The sequence below is a fragment of the Oncorhynchus mykiss genome, chromosome 6 (assembly GCF_057628025.1).
Source record: "Oncorhynchus mykiss isolate SJ-2025 chromosome 6, ASM5762802v1, whole genome shotgun sequence".
Taxonomy (NCBI): domain Eukaryota; kingdom Metazoa; phylum Chordata; class Actinopteri; order Salmoniformes; family Salmonidae; genus Oncorhynchus; species Oncorhynchus mykiss.
This window is the reverse complement of record NC_143027.1, coordinates 40,521,830-40,541,238: the sequence shown is the minus strand read 5'-3', so window position 1 is coordinate 40,541,238 and position 19,409 is coordinate 40,521,830. Positions and strand designations below refer to the sequence as shown.

General features: G+C 42.0%; 2 protein-coding genes across 4 annotated transcripts in view; one reads left to right on the top strand and one right to left on the bottom strand.

Moving 5' to 3' along the window:
- LOC110525948 (lipoxygenase homology domain-containing protein 1) overlaps window positions 1-7,988 on the top strand; it is a 40,856-nt gene extending 32,868 nt beyond the window's left edge. For both annotated transcript variants that reach the window (XM_090237926.1, XM_036980101.2), the window contains 9 exons: window positions 200-385; window positions 571-698; window positions 1,875-1,992; window positions 4,622-4,799; window positions 4,929-5,114; window positions 5,354-5,524; window positions 5,815-5,953; window positions 6,181-6,336; window positions 6,429-7,988. In XM_090237926.1, coding sequence (XP_090094052.1) covers window positions 200-385; window positions 571-698; window positions 1,875-1,992; window positions 4,622-4,799; window positions 4,929-5,114; window positions 5,354-5,524; window positions 5,815-5,953; window positions 6,181-6,336; window positions 6,429-6,909 — 1,743 coding nt within the window. In that variant the 3' untranslated portion in view covers window positions 6,910-7,988. The remainder of the gene's footprint in view (window positions 1-199; window positions 386-570; window positions 699-1,874; window positions 1,993-4,621; window positions 4,800-4,928; window positions 5,115-5,353; window positions 5,525-5,814; window positions 5,954-6,180; window positions 6,337-6,428) is intronic.
- A 705-nt stretch (window positions 7,989-8,693) lies between these two features.
- Window positions 8,694-19,256, bottom strand: LOC110525947 (E3 ubiquitin-protein ligase ARK2C). 2 transcript variants are annotated; one of them, XM_021606474.3, is made up of 8 exons: window positions 19,048-19,256; window positions 14,623-14,938; window positions 14,193-14,324; window positions 13,835-13,964; window positions 13,455-13,559; window positions 13,075-13,170; window positions 12,409-12,512; window positions 8,694-12,275 (listed from the first exon to the last, which is right to left on the bottom strand). In XM_021606474.3, exons 1-8 carry the CDS (start codon window positions 19,106-19,108, stop codon window positions 12,158-12,160), a joined length of 1,062 nt encoding a protein of 353 aa, XP_021462149.1. In that variant the 5' UTR covers window positions 19,109-19,256; the 3' UTR covers window positions 8,694-12,157. The 2 variants fall into 2 exon arrangements, with proteins under 2 accessions (XP_021462149.1, XP_021462151.1); XM_021606476.3 differs by having other exon boundaries at window positions 14,193-14,321.
- Between the last annotated feature and the right edge of the window lie 153 nt (window positions 19,257-19,409).

Sequence of the window (19,409 nt, the reverse complement as noted above, 5' to 3'; positions counted from 1 at the left end):
ACTCACTAGGCTTGTCATGCTAGAATGGAAGCTGTTCATTACCCATGTAGGGTTAGGATTAAGCTAAGAATAAGGCTGATATTTGGTTATTTGATTTTAATAGGTTACCAGCTTTTGTGGTTGCCTCTACCTCTCTCTCTTCCTCGCTTCCTATATTTATCTCTTTCTCTCCCTCTTGCTCTTTCTCTCCCCCTTCCAGCTGGGTCATAATGGGGCAACCCCAGAGAGCTGCTGGTTGGTGGACGAGCTGTCGGTTGCTGTGCCGACCAAAGGCATCAAGTACATCTTCCAGTGTAAGTGCTGGTTAGCCAAGGACAGAGGCGACGGTCTCACCGGCAGACTGTTCAACGTACTAGATGCCAACAGTATCAATATCGTCCGGAAGGTAAGTTTGTTGGGACAATAACACACTGAATACCGCTATGTGACAGAGAGGTGTTTTCAATGTGATTGGATGTTTATATACATACCTGTGCTTGGGATGCTCATTCGTGGTGAGGGCTTCCTTGAAAGAGATTCTGCTATCTCAATGGGGCTTAAATACAGGACACATGTATGTTTCCCCTCCAGATCATCTATGTGGCCACGGTCATCACAGGCGACACCCAGGATGCAGGGACGGACACCAACATCTTCCTGTCTGTGTTTGGAGCCAATGGGAGCACAGAGGAGATGCTGCTGCCCAAGAATGAGGACAGGTGACATCACACTGTCATTCAATAGAGTGACTCTAGTGTTGACTGGGTTGACTTGTATAGGGCTGTACCAACATTAGGGGGACAACATCGGGGGATGTCCATGTGATGATATTATGGGGTACCCTACCCTAGCCTGTTAAACTCTGAACAGTTGCTTTGGGCCATGTACTGGGCCGGCAAGTTTTTTCACCGGCTCACATGAAGGCCATAAATAATACGCTATGGTCATATTCATGGAGTATGCAATGTAGGTCAAGTCACCAAAAGTGCAAACATTTAGTATGCATGGAAAGGGTACACCCTGGTAGTCATTGTAAAGCAATGCATATGCTTCTCCATCCACATTTCCTTGTATGCATCCTCCACATGCGCCGTTGATCTAGCTCATCGTTTACAATAGGAAACGTGAATGGGAAAATACGTTTTAAGGTTCCTCACCTGTCTTAATTCAACAACACAAACTTGAAAGCCTTAATTGCTAAGGTCATTTTAAGATGTCAGGCTTGAAAATCCGTTCAGCCATTTTAGCACAGTGACTCACATTACCTAAACTAGACGCAACTGGTTTCAAGAGACGTCATGTGATCTCCTACTGCGATCTAGTGGACGAATTTGGAATCAGACAGGGGGTGTATTTACAGCAAAGATGGATAGAGACTTCAGCTCTCTCATAAGTATATCATTCCTATAAGACGATAAATGAAGGCACAAGCCCTGCACTTTTAAAATGGCTGTGTTCCTATGGGAGTTTGCGCATGTTTCGAGGCCAAAAGAACTGACAAATGTATATTCTTTATATTAAAAAAAATACTTCTGGAACAGTAATTGGTGACATGTTTTATTTCAAACCTAGACTTTCAAATCTCTTATTCTCCAACATGGGGACAATTGGGGGGCACTGTACAAAAAAACTGTACATTTCAGTAATTCTTTTGTCGCATTGTTTCTGACACTTTTATAAGAATCCCACAGTCCTTACCTTTCTAACAGTATGTGTTTGTAGGACTTATAGTTTTGAAACTGAAATGTACTTTGTGAGGGTAGTATACAGTATTATGCGTCATTTAGAAAATGCCACCAGAGGGGTTCAGAGTTTAAGAGGCAATTTTCTTCTTGGCCACGATTATTCGAACCATTGGAGCCCTTGTACTTATCTAGCCATGTCTTCCTCCACAGGTTTGAGAGAGGTCAAGAGGACACGTTTAACCTGGAGATAGATGACGTCGCTCCTCTGAAGAAGATCAGGGTTCGCATCGACGGCTCTGGGAGTCGCCCTGACTGGTTCCTCGACAGGGTTGGCACTCAAACTTACTGTGCTCATAGGGGCCGATTCAGACTTAGGAAATGTACGTCTTTCCTATATGTGCCTTTCCTACGCACTTCTCAGTATTTCGTATTAACACCTTATTCAGTCTTGTATCGCACTCTGCAGCTTTGGCTACCTTGCGCGCTCTGAATAAATTACATTAAACTGCTGAAAACCCTCCCACTTGCTGGTCAACAGAATTTCTCGTGAAGTTTTCATCTAATAGGGTTTTCAGTACATTTATCGTAAGCCATCCCTTTAAATACGGTGTACCTTTTAGTTTGAATTTTGTCAACAGACTAGAATATACTGAGAGAACGGGTTCAGAATATTAGGGATCAATGAAAGAAAGCCATCTAAATATATGCTTATTCATCTCCGTTTCAGCACCAATTGATAGATTTAAAAAAATACTCTGATCTTGTTGATCATTTAGGTTTAGGAAAGTATTTATGAATCATTAAGAAAACTGGTTTGTAGAGCCTTTAAGCACAAAAGAAAGAAAACGATGGTTTGCCACATTCAGTTCTTCAACCCATGATAATGTTGGAAGTTTAGTGTACATAGAATTATAATAGGGGAAATAGTGTAAAATAGTAGGCTAGACCATCATCTATTGCCTACACTAACCATTAATGCGCCAATGGGTCGGGTTCAAACTGTTACGGCTTGGTCTGCACTCCACTCCATAACGATTTAATTAGCCTACATGTGATCCTCAGCAAATAAAAGGTAAACGAAACAATGTAATTAAATGGAATGATAATATAGGCTAAAGCCTACCAACTGAAGGGAACCAACAGTAAATGGGTTGTTGAATATGTGTAGTTATTAGGCCTACTGAGAGTGGATCATATTTAACCTGATAGAAATAGGAAACAGATCGACACTGACAGTGGATCATATTTAACATGATAGAAATAGGAAACAGAGAAAGTCGGGGTAGCCTATAATTAAGACATTTGAGAGTGCCCATCCCTGCAAGTTAAAAGGCTGTACAATTTAAATTCTGCATAATGACACAACATTTCATAAACTTTACTGTGGGAAAGTCGATATGTTGCAATGCTTCAGTTTGCTGCCATATGACTGGTTGCACATTTGTCTCCTCCAGCGATTATACGGTAAAATCAATCAATCAAATATATTTATAAAGCCCTTTTTACATCAGCAGATGTCACAAAGTGCTTATACAGAAACCCAGCCTAAAACCCCAAACAGAAAGCAATGCAGATGTAGAAGCACGGTGGCTAGGAAAAACTCCCTGGAAAGGTTGGAATCTAGGAAGAAACCTAGAGAGGAACCATGCTCTGAGGGGTGGCCAGTCCTCTTCTGGCTGTGCCGGGTAGAGATTATACGAGTACATGGCCATTAAGGCCAGATCGTTCTTCAAGATGTCCAAACGTTCATAGATGACCAGCATGGTCAAATAATAATCACAGTGGTTGTAGAGGGTGCAACAAATAGATGTAAAACATGTGTAATTTATATTTACAATTCCCTTATCCAAACAGATTACTCATTTACCTGGATCTTATTAAGTTGTAATGCAGAATGGTTCGATTCCTTTTTTATTAACCCTTTTCTCTCCCCAATTTCATGGTGTCTAATTGGTAGTTACAGTCTTGTCCCATCGCTGCAACTCCTGTACAGACTCGGGAGACAATCAAGAGCCGTGCATCCTCCGAAACACGACCCAGCCATGCCGCACTGCTTCTTGACATAATGCCCGCTTAACCCGGAAGCCAGCCGCACCAATATGTCAGAGAATACACCACACACCTGGCAACCGTGTCAGCCCGCCACAGAAGTCCCGGCCAGCCAAACCCTCCCCTAACTCGGACGATGCTGGGCCAATTGTACGCCGCCCCATGGGTCTCCCGTCCCGGCCAGCTGGACTCGAACCAGGATCTCTAGTGGCACAGCTAGCACTGTGATGCGGTGCCTTAGACCACTGCGTCACTCAGGAGGCCCTCTGAATGGTTGGATTCCTATTTGGAAAAACAAAGTAGAATGCTTTTTCCACTTGGAATAGGCAGGTTCGTTAGACCTTGTTCATGGTTTCCTCACTCGTAAAGGTGGTGGAATTATTAGGGAAATTAAGACAAGGTCAGAAGGCATATCCGTAGACCAGCGTTTCTCAAACTCGGTCCTGGGGGCCCCAAGGTGTGCACGTTTTGTTTTTTGTCCTAGTACTACACAGCTGATTGAAATAATCAAAGCTTGATGATTAGTTTATTATTTGAATCAGCTGTGTAGAGCTAGGGCAAAAACCTAAACTCGTACCCCTTGGGATCCCGAGGACCGGGTTTGGGAAACGCTGCCATAGACATACTTCTGCCACACCTTCATTTATTTGATCTCCACCCCAAATGAGTAGCGGGTGAATAGCATCCTATTCTCATGCTTAAGATCAAGGTCAGAATATGCTTAGAGAGAAAAGAATTACGCTCCATTTACACGCGCTTAACTTGGGTCGGAGTTCCCCCATACTGTATTGTGTTTATTTCAGCCTTATCTCAAAACAGTTTCTGTAAATTACCCTGAGAGTCTGCTAATAGATTAAAATGTTCATATAAATGTATGGTATGTATGGCATACTGTACGTGTCCTCTAGATCGTGATGCATAACCTGACTACAGAGGAGGTGTCTGTGTTTACCAATGAGAACTGGCTGTCGAAGACCAAAGGGCCCAAAAGGACTAAGATCTGTGAGCTGGCAGCGGTGGTGGATGAGGAGGAGATGGTGGAGAGGACCACCTACATCATCCAGGTCCAGACCAGTGACATCGGAGGTGGGTCACAACAGCTCCACATGAGAACAAAATTCCACATGGGAAAAACTCCTGCACCCACTAGGCACCCCCTAGTTCTACCTTTTTTTTCTCACCATCTTTAATATCCCTTTTCCCCCTCTCTTCCAGGCGCGGGCACTGATGCCAACGTGTTCCTGATAGTGTTTGGTGAGAACGGAGACACTGGTACGCTGGCACTAAAGGAGGGAGGTAGCAGAAACAAGTTTGAGCGGAAGTCAAAAGATGTGTTCCGCTTCCCAGACATCCTCAGCCTGGGAGAGCTTTCCAAGATCCGCGTATGGCACGACAACAAGGGTGAGGAACAGGTCTTCATGTGCCATGCCACATAGTTTTATCACAAACGGTGATGGCGGTGGCCAAACGGACTGAAACAGGACACAGGAGAGCTTTCTTTCTCACTTTTGATTGATAGATTTCTTGGCATCTAAAGTTCTGTACACGGGATTTACAGCAAGGGAAAACTAAACTAAGTCTTGAAGTGGCTGATTGGAATAGAGGCAAGAATATAAGCCATAAACCTGTGTTTCTCTCAGGTCCTGCTCCGGGTTGGCACCTGGAGTACATTGATGTGAAAGATGAGACCATGGACCAGAATTTCCGTTTCCCATGTGGCCGCTGGCTGGCCAAGAATGTGGACAACGGGCAGATCATGACAGAGCTGGCCTGTGCCAACAACGACATCCTAGACTTCAGTGACAAGACCAGTGAGTTCACCTCTGACCCTGATGTAGACTAGTGAGCCATGATAAGTGGATGGCCGCTCTATTAGATTTACCATTTGGAATGTTCGGTTAATTGAGACTCCATATAAATGAATATCAACATATAAGTGAATGTAGTCTACCAGATCAGTTTACATTTCCTTTGAATCCCTACACCTAACATCTAGGCTAGGGATTGTAGATCTATTATTATATTTTACATGGCAGGCACATATGTTATGAATAAATTCAGTTAGAATTTAAGAGGTTGCATTTTTTTATTCTTTCTCCAGAATATGAAATTGCCACAACAACAGCTAACACTGATGACGCAGACACCAAGGAGAATGTGTGGATCGTGCTGGAAGGAAAGAGGGGACGTTCAAAGGAGTTTGTGCTAGAGAATAGTTCAAAGAAAAAGAGGTTCCTTTGGTAGGTTCTCAAAGAAACACTTCAAGCCATTCTCTTGTTATTGGTTCCCCTAAAGAATCTTCTCTTCTCTTTCAAGTGCTCTGGCGTTCTACCTTTTCTCTTTATCTTACTGTTTTCAGCAGGCCATTAATTTCAGGACAGTGAAGTTCATACTGTGCTTAGAAGAACAATTATTTTTACAGATATCAAAGAAGGGAGAGTAAAATCCTGTGGATGTCTCTTTTCAGTGGAGCCACAGACACATTTGAGTTTTCCTCCAAGCATGTGGGTGAGATAGCTGGCATCTGTGTGGGGCACACGACTAAAGACAGCAAAAAGGTGAAGGGTGAGTCCTTCTGGCACGTCCTGGAAGTTGTGGTGACAGAGAAGGGACTTGGAAACAAGTGAGTGAAAACTTCTGGGAAACAAAGACAGGTCTTTTTCCTCGTCGTGTCTATACTCATGTCATTATGCTTCTCTTTCTGTTCCTGTCCAGGTATTTATTCCACTGTGATGCCCAGATCCCTCTAGCAGCCAAACGGGACAAGTTTCTGACCTTTGAATGCTTTAAGACCATTGAGAGCTTTGCCAGCAAGGTCCGCAGCCTCGTGCCCGTCAAATACGAGATAATCGTCATCACCGGCGACGTCAAAAGGGCCGGAACTGACTCTAACGTTTACATCACCATATATGGCTCCAATGGGGATTCTGGAAAGCGTTCCTTAAAGCAGAAGTTCCGAAACCTTTTTGAGCGGGGACAAACAGATCATTTTATTCTGGAGATGTTGGATTTAGGGGAGCTACTGAGGGTCAAAGTTGAGCATGATGGCTCAAGCCACAACTCTGGTTGGTACCTGGAGTGTGTAGAGGTTACCAACACAGCCAACTCGGTCACCACTATCTTCCTGTGTGGGAAGTGGTTGGATCCTCAGAAGGCAGATGGGCAGATACAAAGAGTGCTCTACCCCAAATACTGACAATCTGTATCCATGTTAACCCTTAGTAGTCTAAGTCGGGGGGGGGGGGGGCTTACTGCTATTAGTCAATAGATTCATACCTGGAAAAAAATAAATCAAAATTAAGTTTGTTTTAAAGTGGCTGTCCTATATCTGAAAGATGTAAGAAAGATCAGGATTTTTTTATATTTTTTAAATGTACCCATATTTAACCTCCCCCCTTTTTTTTTAACACTAAACTACTTCCAAATATACTGTTCCATTAATTGGTTTAACTGGTACTGGGCTACCTTCAGACGAGTCTTGTGATGCTTGTGGGCGTCCTAGCCAAACTGTTCAGACGATACAGACAGAAGTTGGCAGATCGGTGGTACCGACTTTAGACAAGTCACGTGACCGTTGTGTTCGTGAGAGTCTCATCTTTCCATAGAGTGGTCATATTAGTTTGGATGCCAAACCATTCGGATGCTACAAAGGTTTTTGTGAGAGGACCGATTTTCGAGATGTCTCATGGTCTGACAAGCACAGCTGTAGCTCGGCCATCCCGCAGATGCGGAAAGTCGCCATTGTAGGAGGCGGTAGATTATCAGCTCATGCAAAAAACATATCTCTAGTTTAAACAGACATATTTTTATGGGGATTTGTTTATTATGTTATGCTAATTAGATTTCCCATGGAGGCGCGGACGTTGACTCTAGAGTAACCTCTACGGGATCGTTGTCGCTCCACCGGGACGGTTGCGTTAACGTGCGCTAATGTGATTAGCATGACTTTGTAAGTAACAAGAAAATGTCTCAGGACATAGACATGTCTTATATGGGCAGAAAGCTTAAATTCTTGTTAATCTAACTGCACTGTCCAATTTACAGTAGCTATTACAGTGACAAAATACCATGCTATTGTTTTAGGAGTGCACAACTACAAAACTTTTATCACGGCAACTGGTTTGATACATTCACCTCTGAAGGTAAATAATGTACTTACATTCAGTAATCTTGCTCTGATTTGTCATCCTGGGGGACCCAGAGATAAAATGTAGCATAGTTTTGTCTGATAAAACCAATTTTTATATTAAAATGTAGGAACTTCTAAAGTTTGAACCCCTTCTGTTTCTGATTTATTATGGCCTTTCTATTGCATTTCAAAGATAATGAAAAAAAAAAAAAATGAACGTGTTTTTTTGTTTGCATTATCTTTTACCAGATCTAATGTGTTATATTATCCTACATTAATTTCACATTTCCATAAACTTCAAAGTGTTTCCTTTCAAATGGTATCAAGAATATGCATATCATTGCTTCAGGTCCTGAGCTACATGCAGTTAGATTTGTTATGTCATTTTAGGCAAAAAATTGATAAAAGGGTCTGATCCTTAAAAGGTTTTAAGGGACTTGGGACCAGCTATTTATGTATTGGTGGTGGGGGGGGGGGGGGGGGGGGGGGGGGTTCTGGAGTACTTTTCAATCAGAATTTTATTTGTATGTTTTAATATTTAACTTTGTGAAACATAAACAGAGAACATAGGTGATAACTATATAGAAACAAATGATACTCAGAAGCATATTCATAACATGTGATTCTATTCACTCATGCTGGACTAGATACACCACTATTCACTCATGCTGGACTAGATACACCACATGTATTTCATGCACAGGCTCTGTGTGTCCATTTAGCCCAATTGTTAGGATTATTGCTGATATTTAGATTTTATACTTGCTTTGTGTTTATAAACATTTGTACTGATTCTTGTGTCATGAAGTTAAGTATTTACTAGAAAAATTGAATAATCCTTAACCAGGTACTTTCAGCATTTTGGGCAGTTTATTTGAAAAACACATACAAAAAGATCATATACAAGACAATAAATAAAAAAAGGAGACAGAACAGTTTGGGTTAAGCTATGCAACTTTTTGCATCATCATTAGTAATAAATACAGTACAAAATCCACCAAAAGTAAATCTAAAGATTTTCCACAATATTCACTGATCCATGTTATTCTTCATTATCATTTAGCTATTGCTTTTCATGTTATTGATACATACTTCGTCTATAAAATACCCCAGCTCATAACACATTGCGCAGTTACAGCAAAACAGCAGTGTGTTGTACAAAGATGGCCACTTCCCTTTAAATCACTGGCAGGTTAGTTTCATCAACAGTTTGTCAGCAGCAAAGAAAACATCTGTAATATTCAAGAAGGTACAGCCTCATATTAAACACGTCTACAGCTACGCCCATGTACACATATGAAAACCTGAGGAGGACATGCATTAGAAAGCTTGTGCTTTAGGATTCTACTGTTCATTCCCCTTCACCAGCTTGAGTTAAAATACTATGGCTACTGTCCGCTAACGCAGTATACCGTCTGTAGAGGACAGAGGGCAAGTCAGGAGTTTTTCCTGACCAGGAAAATCTCTTGGCCCTAGATATGGGGTAAGGCCAGTGACAGCAGGAAAAATAAAAAATAAGACCAGTCAGCTTCATTCCAATCGGATATATGTCGGATTAATAAATTGTTATTATTAAGAAAATGCACACAGAAAACGGGTGGTTAGCTTATTATACCCAGGTGTAAAACCACACTAGAGTATTACACCAGAAAAAAATAAGACCCAATAGCTCAAGTTTATCATGTTAGCCACCTCTCGCACCTAACTACACAAACACAGCATTTGCCAGCAATACAAAGTACCTAATAATGGAGTTATTCATTCATATGGGAAGAGTTAATATAGCTGGGCCAGAGAAATGTATGGTCTGAATGGAGACACCCAACATTCAGATATGGTGAAATATACAAACGAGGTAAATGAAAACAAACTGAGAAACTGGTAATGATCAGGGATAAATATGAAAAATAAAAGAGTATCATATTTCCTCTATGCCAGCAAGGGGTATAGCCATGCTAGGAGGTTTACATGCTAAAAAATGTGTACCTAGTCACAGTCTGTCCACTCGATCAAAGCAGGGGGGGGGGGATCTTCGATATGACATTGAATGGAATGTAAATCAAGATCAACAGCACCACGTTGGCTAGAGACAGCTCACATTACACCCTTCCAAATTACATGTTCTCCTTATGAAAAACGCAACTTGCATGCAAAGCATCCCCACCAACCAATGCATAATGAGGTATTATTATTTATTTTTTTACATTGTGTTATTTCTAAATAAATAGATTGATTCAATTGCAAAATCAAGAGAGAAAATACATGAAATATGCCACCACAATAGCTACGGTTAGTAATAAATTATGATTGTTAAATACTTAAGGCATTTCAACTCACAGCATCCTATGTGAAGTAGCAACCCTCCTTGTTTGTCTGTCTAGTTTTTTTTTTGGATGGAGGGTTTGGACAAAGGAAAACAAAAAACGCAACACAGTCAAGTCAACCTCCAAAAGTACACAAGGAAGCATGAAGACATGTGTAACGAACACAGACGCATAAGCTAGAACAAGGAGACCCCACACCACCAAATCTACTTCAGGAAACCCCATATTTTAGTGCATTTACAAAACACAAGCTACATTAATAAATATGTTGTTTTTTTTTGCAGCATTGAAGCCATGTCTTCAGAATTGTAAAAAAAAAAAATGGACAAGGACTTGGCTTTACTTGGTCCAATGTCCAAATTGGCATGAGCGCTCAAAACAAATTGATAGTAAGAAAACCAAAATGAAGAAAAAAAATTAAACAAATCAAAGAAATGTAAATAGTAAGAATAATTGTTTGGTATTTTCAAACGAATGGCTTTTTCTCCCTTTAACCCTCGTTCAAGTGAACTACACCAACATGATTCATGCACGATATAGAGAAAACAGCTTCCATCACTGAACAGTTTACAGTGGTTCTAGCAATACCATACACAACTACCATCATGGGGGACCATCTTACACATTCTAGGACACAGAACAAAGGCCTACTAGTTGGATATATCCTAGGAACACCAGCTGTATTCCTGTATTGAACAACGGGAGCAACTGAGATTGAAATTAAGGGAACCTAAACAGAGGTTGTTTGCTATGCACTGTATAACTCACATGTGCTTGTTCTGTAGGCAATAAGGTACTGGTATATGTTAGAAAAGGATGACATTGTATTCACTCTAAAGACAAGACACAGACACTGCATCCCCAGCCTTTAAGATCGTGCTATGGATGAGGCTGTGAGTAGAAATTGCCCATAAGCGCAGTTCTTGAAATCAGTGTACCCCTCCCCCAATCCTAATCTTAATCATTAGGAAGGGAGACGCAGCAGTGACCAAAGATCAGCGTCTAGGGGGAACTTCATCCTGCTCCATGGATGAGTAAGAGAGTCATACTGTTTATGGTTCACATGCAGAGAGACTGCAGACTTTCTACTGCTCCACAATCACAAGACAGCCCAAGCCTGCCATAGAGCATGCATATCTGGGGCCTCTGTTCTAGACTATAGAGGCCCCACTACAGCACAATACAGACCACTGAAGCCATGCCTGGATAGCATCTCTAGCATCCACTGTGATGGCAGAGATCTACTGTACTGGAAACCCACAGAATGTTTGGCCTTTGTACATAGCTAGCACTTCCTCATTGCCTGTAAGCCTATTCCCCTTTGTTAAATAGGAGTATTTTCCCTCTCCCCCCCCCCCCCATCTTATTTCTCAAAGTGGGATGTTTGCTTGCTACACAACACGGTCACTCTGTTGTAAATACTGCCGATCAATTACAAGACTACTACACTCCATTACACCATAAGCATTAGGCCATAGAAGCTCATTTCAAGAAACATTCCCGTACTGATTTCATCTCTTCATATTTTGCACAGATGTGCTGTAGTTAAAGCTCAGCGTTTGGGTTTCATCACACGGAGGAAGACCAACACACATCAGCGGTCGAACATAGACCTATATATATAAACCCTCAGCAACACAATACACACACATGCTAGGGGGTTTGATAGAGAATCATCTTTGAGTAGGTGTATGGAGAAGCGAATGCTACTGTGCACAACCCAATGGAGACTCATCAAGCCCCAGCACCTGTCTATATATTCTGCCACCCTTCTGCCTCTCTCCATCCATCAGCCTGTTTTGTTTCTCTATTGTTTGATCAGTGTGGTTTCTTAATCCCTCCCTCCCCCGCTCCCTCGTCCCCTTCATTGTCTTCTTCGACTGGCTCAGAAGGCAGGCTCATAAGTGATGCGGGTGGGAAGGGGGACGTTTGGCAGCGCTCCTCCTAGGGATGCTATGGGGTATTACAGGAAGGGGCAGGGAGAAGAGGTATCAGCTGTCTGGTGTCAACTGTGTCTCAATGTCCACGCGGCATATGGGGCATTTCCTACTGGTGGCCAGCCATTGGTCAACACACGCCTGGTGGAAGAGGTGCATGCAGGGTAATCTCCTGTTGGTGGAGGAAGATGTCGAAGAGTGTTAATACAAATGACCATAGATACACAGAGATCTGCAAACTGTACTGTGTTGGCACCAAACCTTCCATGACACCAAATGTTCATTAGCATTTTGACTAGACCCACCTGACATCCTCTCCATCCTCCAGCATTGATAGACAGATAGTACACTTCTCATCTGTATCCAGTTCCTCGTCCTCCAGCCCTAGCTTCAGGTCCTGGGGTATTCTCTGGAAAATAGAAGAATATACAACAACAGCGACAATTACCACTGGCAATGTATCTCTCATTTTCATTCGCAAAGTATCTATAGTTCACATGAAAATAGTTATGGTTGAAGTCCTCATAGTGTAGTTCTGATATATGACTAACGGCTGTCCTGAAAAACCCTGTTTAGAACCATCGTCCTACAGTATGCTGCAGAAGACACATTTTAAAAAGTGCCTTTCGGGTTCCTGTCTCATTGGTTCCTTAAAATGTCATGCTTATGATTCTTTCACATTACTGTACAGTAGATTCAAATCAGACTTGCACAGCTTTATAATAATTGGGCCTTTCACCTACAAGATGAGTCATCCTTGGTCTTAAATTGGGTGCACCCCAGAACAGATAGTCTGGATAAGTCAGTTTGGAGTGGAAGCAGACAGTATTCTTTGGAGAGATAATGTGGCTAACAATAACCTAAAATGAGATGGCAATGTTCATCTGTGTCATTCTACTTTATGGTACTCTATTATATTTACTACCGCAGTACATCTGTTACCAACACAACTTATGAGGGCATAGTCTTACCTTCTTGTATTTGTGAGGGAAGGTGAACCTTTCAATAGTGGTCTGGATGGCCCCTCGGTTCACACTGCCCAACCTGTCCTCCAGCTGCAGTAGCTCCTACAGGCAACATTTGGGGAAAGACCATTAACTATCTTCTTCCAGTACGATAAAAAATAAATAAATAAAAAACATAAAACAATGTTATTTTTTTGATTCGGAAGCATCTGGAGCACAGAGCTAGCGGAAATTAGAAGATCAGTCCCACATGAGACTGCATTGGACACACAGCATTGGACACACAGAGGCAAGGACGGATGTGTGAGAGGTGAGAGTGTATGTGTGAGGGGGTGATAGTGTGACGGGGTTGATGGGACTTGGCAGTGTGACTGGGATGACTGCACCTCGTAGCTCTCTCTCACAGCGGATGCATGGCGGGAGGGGTTGAGGCCCTGCAGGGCCAGCAGGTGTAACTGAGGATACGGGTAGTTTCTGATCTCATGGACAACCTAGAGAGAACATACAGAGAGACAGTAAGGGAGTAATCTGGATACATTCTCCTCAACTCATCTGAGAAAACATCTTTGCATTTCATACTGCTTCCTGCCTGCCATCCCTGAATCCTGTCTATCCAATGATCTATGGTGTGAATACCAAATCAAACACTCCAGGTGGTTTAGCCAATAAGGACACCAGCAGTGCAGATCATGAAACGTCACTTTAAATGGGACTGTCCATTCTGATCATTTAAATTCCATGACAAAAGTTGTTGTGATGTCCTCACCACTTGGGTGGAGGTGCTGTTCCTGGGGAAGTGATGCATCCGGGGAGAGGTCAGGTAGTGTTGAAAGTGCTGGGGCAGTGGGCGGATGTGGTACTGGTGGGGGGGCAGCCCCGCGTCCACACTCAGGTCCCTGACCAACCACACAGGACAGGAGGAAAGAAGAGAGAAGAACAAATTAAACACTGGGCCCATTTCACAGACCCATCAACTATTCAACATTGATTGTCATTGGATTACATCATGCCCGTGGGAGGGGACTCAAATTTGAAATTAAGATGACCCATAGTTCAGGAGTAATGTATTAGACTTAACTATAAAGCCACACTATTGTATGAGCGCAAGCTGGTGTGTTATTTACCAGTCTGTGCCTTCGGCCAGGTAGCGAGGCTGCTGGCCAACAGGCTGTGGGGGGACATGGAGGGCAGGAACAAACTCGTACCCCAGCCGCAGTCTGTGGGACTGGTGGGGCATTCTCTCTGGGGTGCGTCTGCTGACACAGGACAACCAAAAGTTTCTGTACACATTACATTCCCTGCAACCTGTTGTATGGTTCCACAGATGCCATGGAAATGTAGACTCAACTTAAAAGCACTTTTGAAGTATGAAAACACATGCCAAACTTTGGGGTTAACTACTCCTTTACCAGGGGCACATTATTAAACTGTACAGATTTTGGGGGTTGCATCAAAATATAGCTGTTTGTACAGAACATGACATTTCTAAAGCTTATGGAGGTACCCTAGTTATTACGGGAGTGGCGTGCATAGCCAGAAACCAAGTCCCCATACCTTGAAGGTGGCATGATGCGGCGGTTCTGGGCTTCTAGGATCTGCTGTTGGAGGAGGTATTGCTGGTGTAAGGCCTGAGGTAGGAAAGGGGGGACCAAGAGGTCCTGGAACTGGGGTGTGGGGGGTAAGGGGTTGAGGGGCGAGTGGAGCTGGGGAGGATGCTGGTGGCCAGAGGGAGCCAGGTGGGGGTTTATGCCCGACTGGGGCTGACCTGGGTGGGGCATGGGGAAGTCAATGGGCAGCGGGGCATGGGGGCCTAGCTGGAAGTGCCGGCAAGAGGTAGCATGGCTATGCTGCTGCCGGTTAAAGAGGGATCCTGTGGAAACATCAAGAGGGAGTTAGACACCTGAGAGAAACGGTAGGTTAGAATTAATTGTGTATGAGACGTGGAGTGTGTGTGTAATTGTGTTTCTGTAGGATGATCTTTACAAAAGCCCTAAATCTTACCTATGGTGAAGCAACACATTCAATCTGCATGGAAAATGTTAATTTCTCCAAACATGAATGGTCTTTTATGGCATCATGTCACATTTTGACCCTCTGTTTGGATTCTCACCTCTGGGCATCTGACTCTTCGGCAATGGGCGCAGCCAGGACTGTGCATTTAAAATTGTGTATTCAAGTGGTTTCCAAATAAGGCTGTGTGTAATATATGAGAACAACCTTGAATCCGTTTGATAGAAGCGCACAACTGCTGTCAGAAGTGTTTCTAGATCTACTGTGTGACATCCTGCTGATCAACCACTAATCCACAGGACAAAGAAAACAGAACATCTATTCCTACGAGTTTTTTTTATTGTAATATAACTGTTTCTCCATTATAAATCACTGAGGATTTTACCAATGTGATGACTGCTGCGAGTGAGTCCTTTTTCTGAGAACGTTCTCACCTGTTGAACTGTGGGTAACACAAGGCTGTATCATATAGTACAACAACACTGTGAATGTTTATGTTGGGCTCCCGAATGGCACAGCGGTCTAAGGCACTTCATCTCAGTGCTAGAGGCGTCACTACAGACCCCGGTTTGATTCCAGGCTGTATAACAACCTGCTGTGATTGGGAGTCTCGTAGGGCGGCGCACAATCGGACCGGCGTCGTTAGAGTTTGGCCGGGGCATGCAGTCATTGTAAATAAGAATGTTCTTAACTGACTTGCCCAGTTAAATAAAGGTTCAATTAAAATAAGTGTATCACTACCCAAATGTCTCTATCAGCAAAATGTTAAAGCTACATAGACAAATACGTTGTAGGCTTTATCTCCAACCAGAAATCAGTATCAATTTACATACGGCCTATATCTCTTTCTATCACTCAGACACACAGTGCTACCCGAAGCTTTCCCATATGTAGATTCCTTGGTTCAGGGGAAATAGCTTGAATGCATTGCATGCCATCTCAGTACTTTTTCCCTCTTCTTAACCACAGCTATTTGGCAGCTGAAGAGAACAGGCTGCTGTTGAGGCTCGAGAGGGAGAACCAGATGCTACCAATGTACTGTCTTGGTTTTAATACTGTGTGTGTGTGTAAATATATATGTGGATAGACAGGGCTGACAATTCTAATGGAAATAGCATTGATTGTGAAAAGGAATGGCTTTCAATTTACGTGAAGTAGGTCTAGGCTACATTGTGACATTGATGCCAATATGACAAAATATATTTGAAAGGGGAGAACACAATTCATAGGACAAGACTTCATAGTCTTGTCCTATGAATTCATTTTCTTTCCATGGCGGCAAATTTTAGTTTGGACTCAAGCAGCAAGAGAAGTCATGGAAAAAGACCATCAAACTAAATCTATCCACTGAGATATACACAGCCTAGCACCAACATTTTGGGGCGAACCTACATCTAGTCCTTTGTGTCACCTTCAGTTGCTAGGCTCTTTTCTAATATGAACATACTAAAGTGTTTGTGAAAACAGTTGAGAAACAGGCAAATATCTACATTGCATTTGGATCATTACGTTGGGAGTAGATTTGAAGGTGCAGGGCTATAAAATGCCTAGGAAAATAGTCTAATCTTCACAACTTTCAGAAACATCCGATTGTGGTGGTGGGTTTTTACAATATCACATTCAGCTCATAACCAGTCACTAATGAATGAGAATGAGTTAGGCCTGCTAAATTAGCATTTGATCCACTGCACTTTCAATTGTCTTAGTAGAATCACCATGAATGACAGGGGATAGACTCATTCAGGCCTTGTGATGAGAAATGCAAGGAAATCGTCTATCTTTGTCACAGCGGGAGAGGTGGGTGAGGTGGAGGTGGGCAGGTAGGGACGAGGGGAGGGATAAAGACAACAAATGGAAATCAGCAAGAAGCACACTGAAGGTTAGGAAAAATACTATATTCTTTATTGGAAAATATTAGTATATGTGGAATTTGTGTTTTGGTTGTTGTAATAATAATAATAATAATAATAATATCAATACCATGCAACAAAAATAAACAACAGACTGAAGGCAAGGCTCACCATGCTCCATGAAAGGGTTAAAAAGAACAAAAGCAGCATCCAATGAGCAGATGTGGTTGGCTACAGCACAGTACAGCAGGGTACATCTTTACCACAGAAAAATTACATTGGAATTTACTATTCAATGTACAAAAAAAATTAAAAAATCATATGAATCATAACATGACCATGCATTGAAAGTACTATTACCAGAACAAAGGGTAAAGAGCGACCACAACCAAACAATAAAAGACGTTATTACTCAACAAGAGGATTTACTGTAGCAGTGCAGGAGATAGGCATCCCTGTGAAATGGATAGCATTTTGCACTTTTTTTTAGAGGATCATTAGGAAGTGATTAACCACCAGTGAGTATCTACTACTTATAGAATTAGTTTTTTGCTCCTTCTCAAGAAGAACAAAGTGTTACACAAATCGAGACAGTTATGACAGGTTGTTGGGAAGAGGTACAGTGTACCAGTATTTAATCCATTTTGATGTGTTGTCAATTTTTTAATCACTCAGATGACCACACTAGGGATAATCCTAATTGTGTGTGTGTCATAATATTAAAAAGTATGGGTTCTACATGTCATGGAAGAATACCAATAGGAGAATTTGCTACCATTACTTAGCCACATTTGTACAATGCACTTTCCATGGAGAAAATTTGCCAAATTCTGGTCTTCAGTAAAGCAGTGCAGAAATCGAAACAATTGCAAAATGTATCCACTTTACAGGAATTTACAGCATGTTGTATATCAGGACTGGATGGGCGGTTCACAATTACATTTATTTGATTCTCTAAAAGAGCTAAAAATGGGTTAACAATACAGCTACTTCACAGAAAGAGACAACAGGTGTTAGCATTTTTTTTCACAACAATGAATTGTGGGTGAATGGTACATTCTTGGGGGCGTTTAAACAAAAACAATAGCAATGTCTTCTGATGGAAATAGGAAATGAAGAAGGGATTCACAATACAGCTAAATACAGAGAACAGGCCACGCCACACCACACAGCAGCAGATGATCATTAGCTACAGAATGGGGGGGGGGGGGGACGACAAAGATCTGATAAATGCAGAATGTAGAGCCAGCCTCGATACTATGAAACAGGAAATAAGAACAGAAATAAAAAGCACAATGTGAAATCATTGATGCCAGTGTATGAATTTAGTTTATACTCTACACTGTAGCCTAAATGGTTTATGAAACGGTATGTTTTGGTATTGAATCAACGTGAAATGACTTGTGCAAAATCACCTGGTGGATAGCTTGTTTTAAATATTGGGAAAAACAACCTACGACGTGTTAATTAAAAGAGCTTTGAAAATTTGAAATATGTCAATTTTGCCTGTTTGTAAACTACTATAGTTGTGATATACAAATTGTATAGATTACCGTAGCTAATTGAATTTGTCGCAAAACCCTCTCGGCAAGCAGTAAAGATGATCTCCAAATGACATCATCCTGGGATTAAATAGGTTATCCAGTAACCTAACCTGCAGAGAACGCGCTAGCTAGCTAACCTTCAAACATGTTTCACGCATTACTCTCTGTGGTCTGACATTACACCACTGCCATTAATGTTACTTGGTAAAGTATTTCTTAAATTGGAACTGACTAGCTAGCTACAATATATAATGTCCAAAAATAGCGAAACGTTTAGCTAGCATTAGCTAAATAGCATTGGTCCACGCGCTAACTAGCTACAGTAGTTAGCTGTCAACAGCTAGCATTATCTACATCTCGATTTGAGAAGGGGGAAAAAGATATATATTTAGGCAAATAGGACCAGACCCATACTACCAAGATGTGTAGTATGGTCTTGCAATTGTTAATAAAATGTAACGCTCGTCAACAACACGTTGGAATGTATTCTAAAGAGATTTGCGAGCAGCTCCAGTGGTATTAAGATGAACATAGCACATGACATGTAAGTGTTAAAGATTAATAAATATAAATACCTCTATTTCTTACTGAGCCAAATACAGGAAGAACCAGATATCCGACATGCACTAAAACCATCCTTGGATCCTTTTCTTGCCGCTGGGTTTTTGGAGAGACAAATAGCCCATGCGGATGATCCGTTTCAATCTTTCTACATTCAAGCGGATCTAGCAAGCACTGTGCTGGCAGGCAGCTGCTTCGGTGACAAAGCGTCGATGGCTCGGTGTTTTCTGAAGGAACATTTAGGAAATGTACCACAAATAGCCACTAGGTTGCGCCATAACCCCTGTAGAATGTTTTTTCAGCCAGAGTAATTCATAGATAAGTGCACTCCGCTGCAGTAGATGGCGGTAATGCTTTGAAATGACAGCCTGACATC

Coding starts and splice junctions, on each gene's coding strand:
- LOC110525947 (XM_021606474.3), bottom strand. CDS start 19,108: ATGGTTTTAGTGCATGTCGGATATCTGGTTCTTCCTGTATTTGGCTCA. Junction 12,513..13,074: donor TCCCTCACAAATACAAGAAG/GTAAGACTATGC, acceptor TCTATTTTCCAG/AGAATACCCCAGGACCTGAA. Junction 12,276..12,408: donor GAGGATGGAGAGGATGTCAG/GTGGGTCTAGTC, acceptor CTCCACCAACAG/GAGATTACCCTGCATGCACC.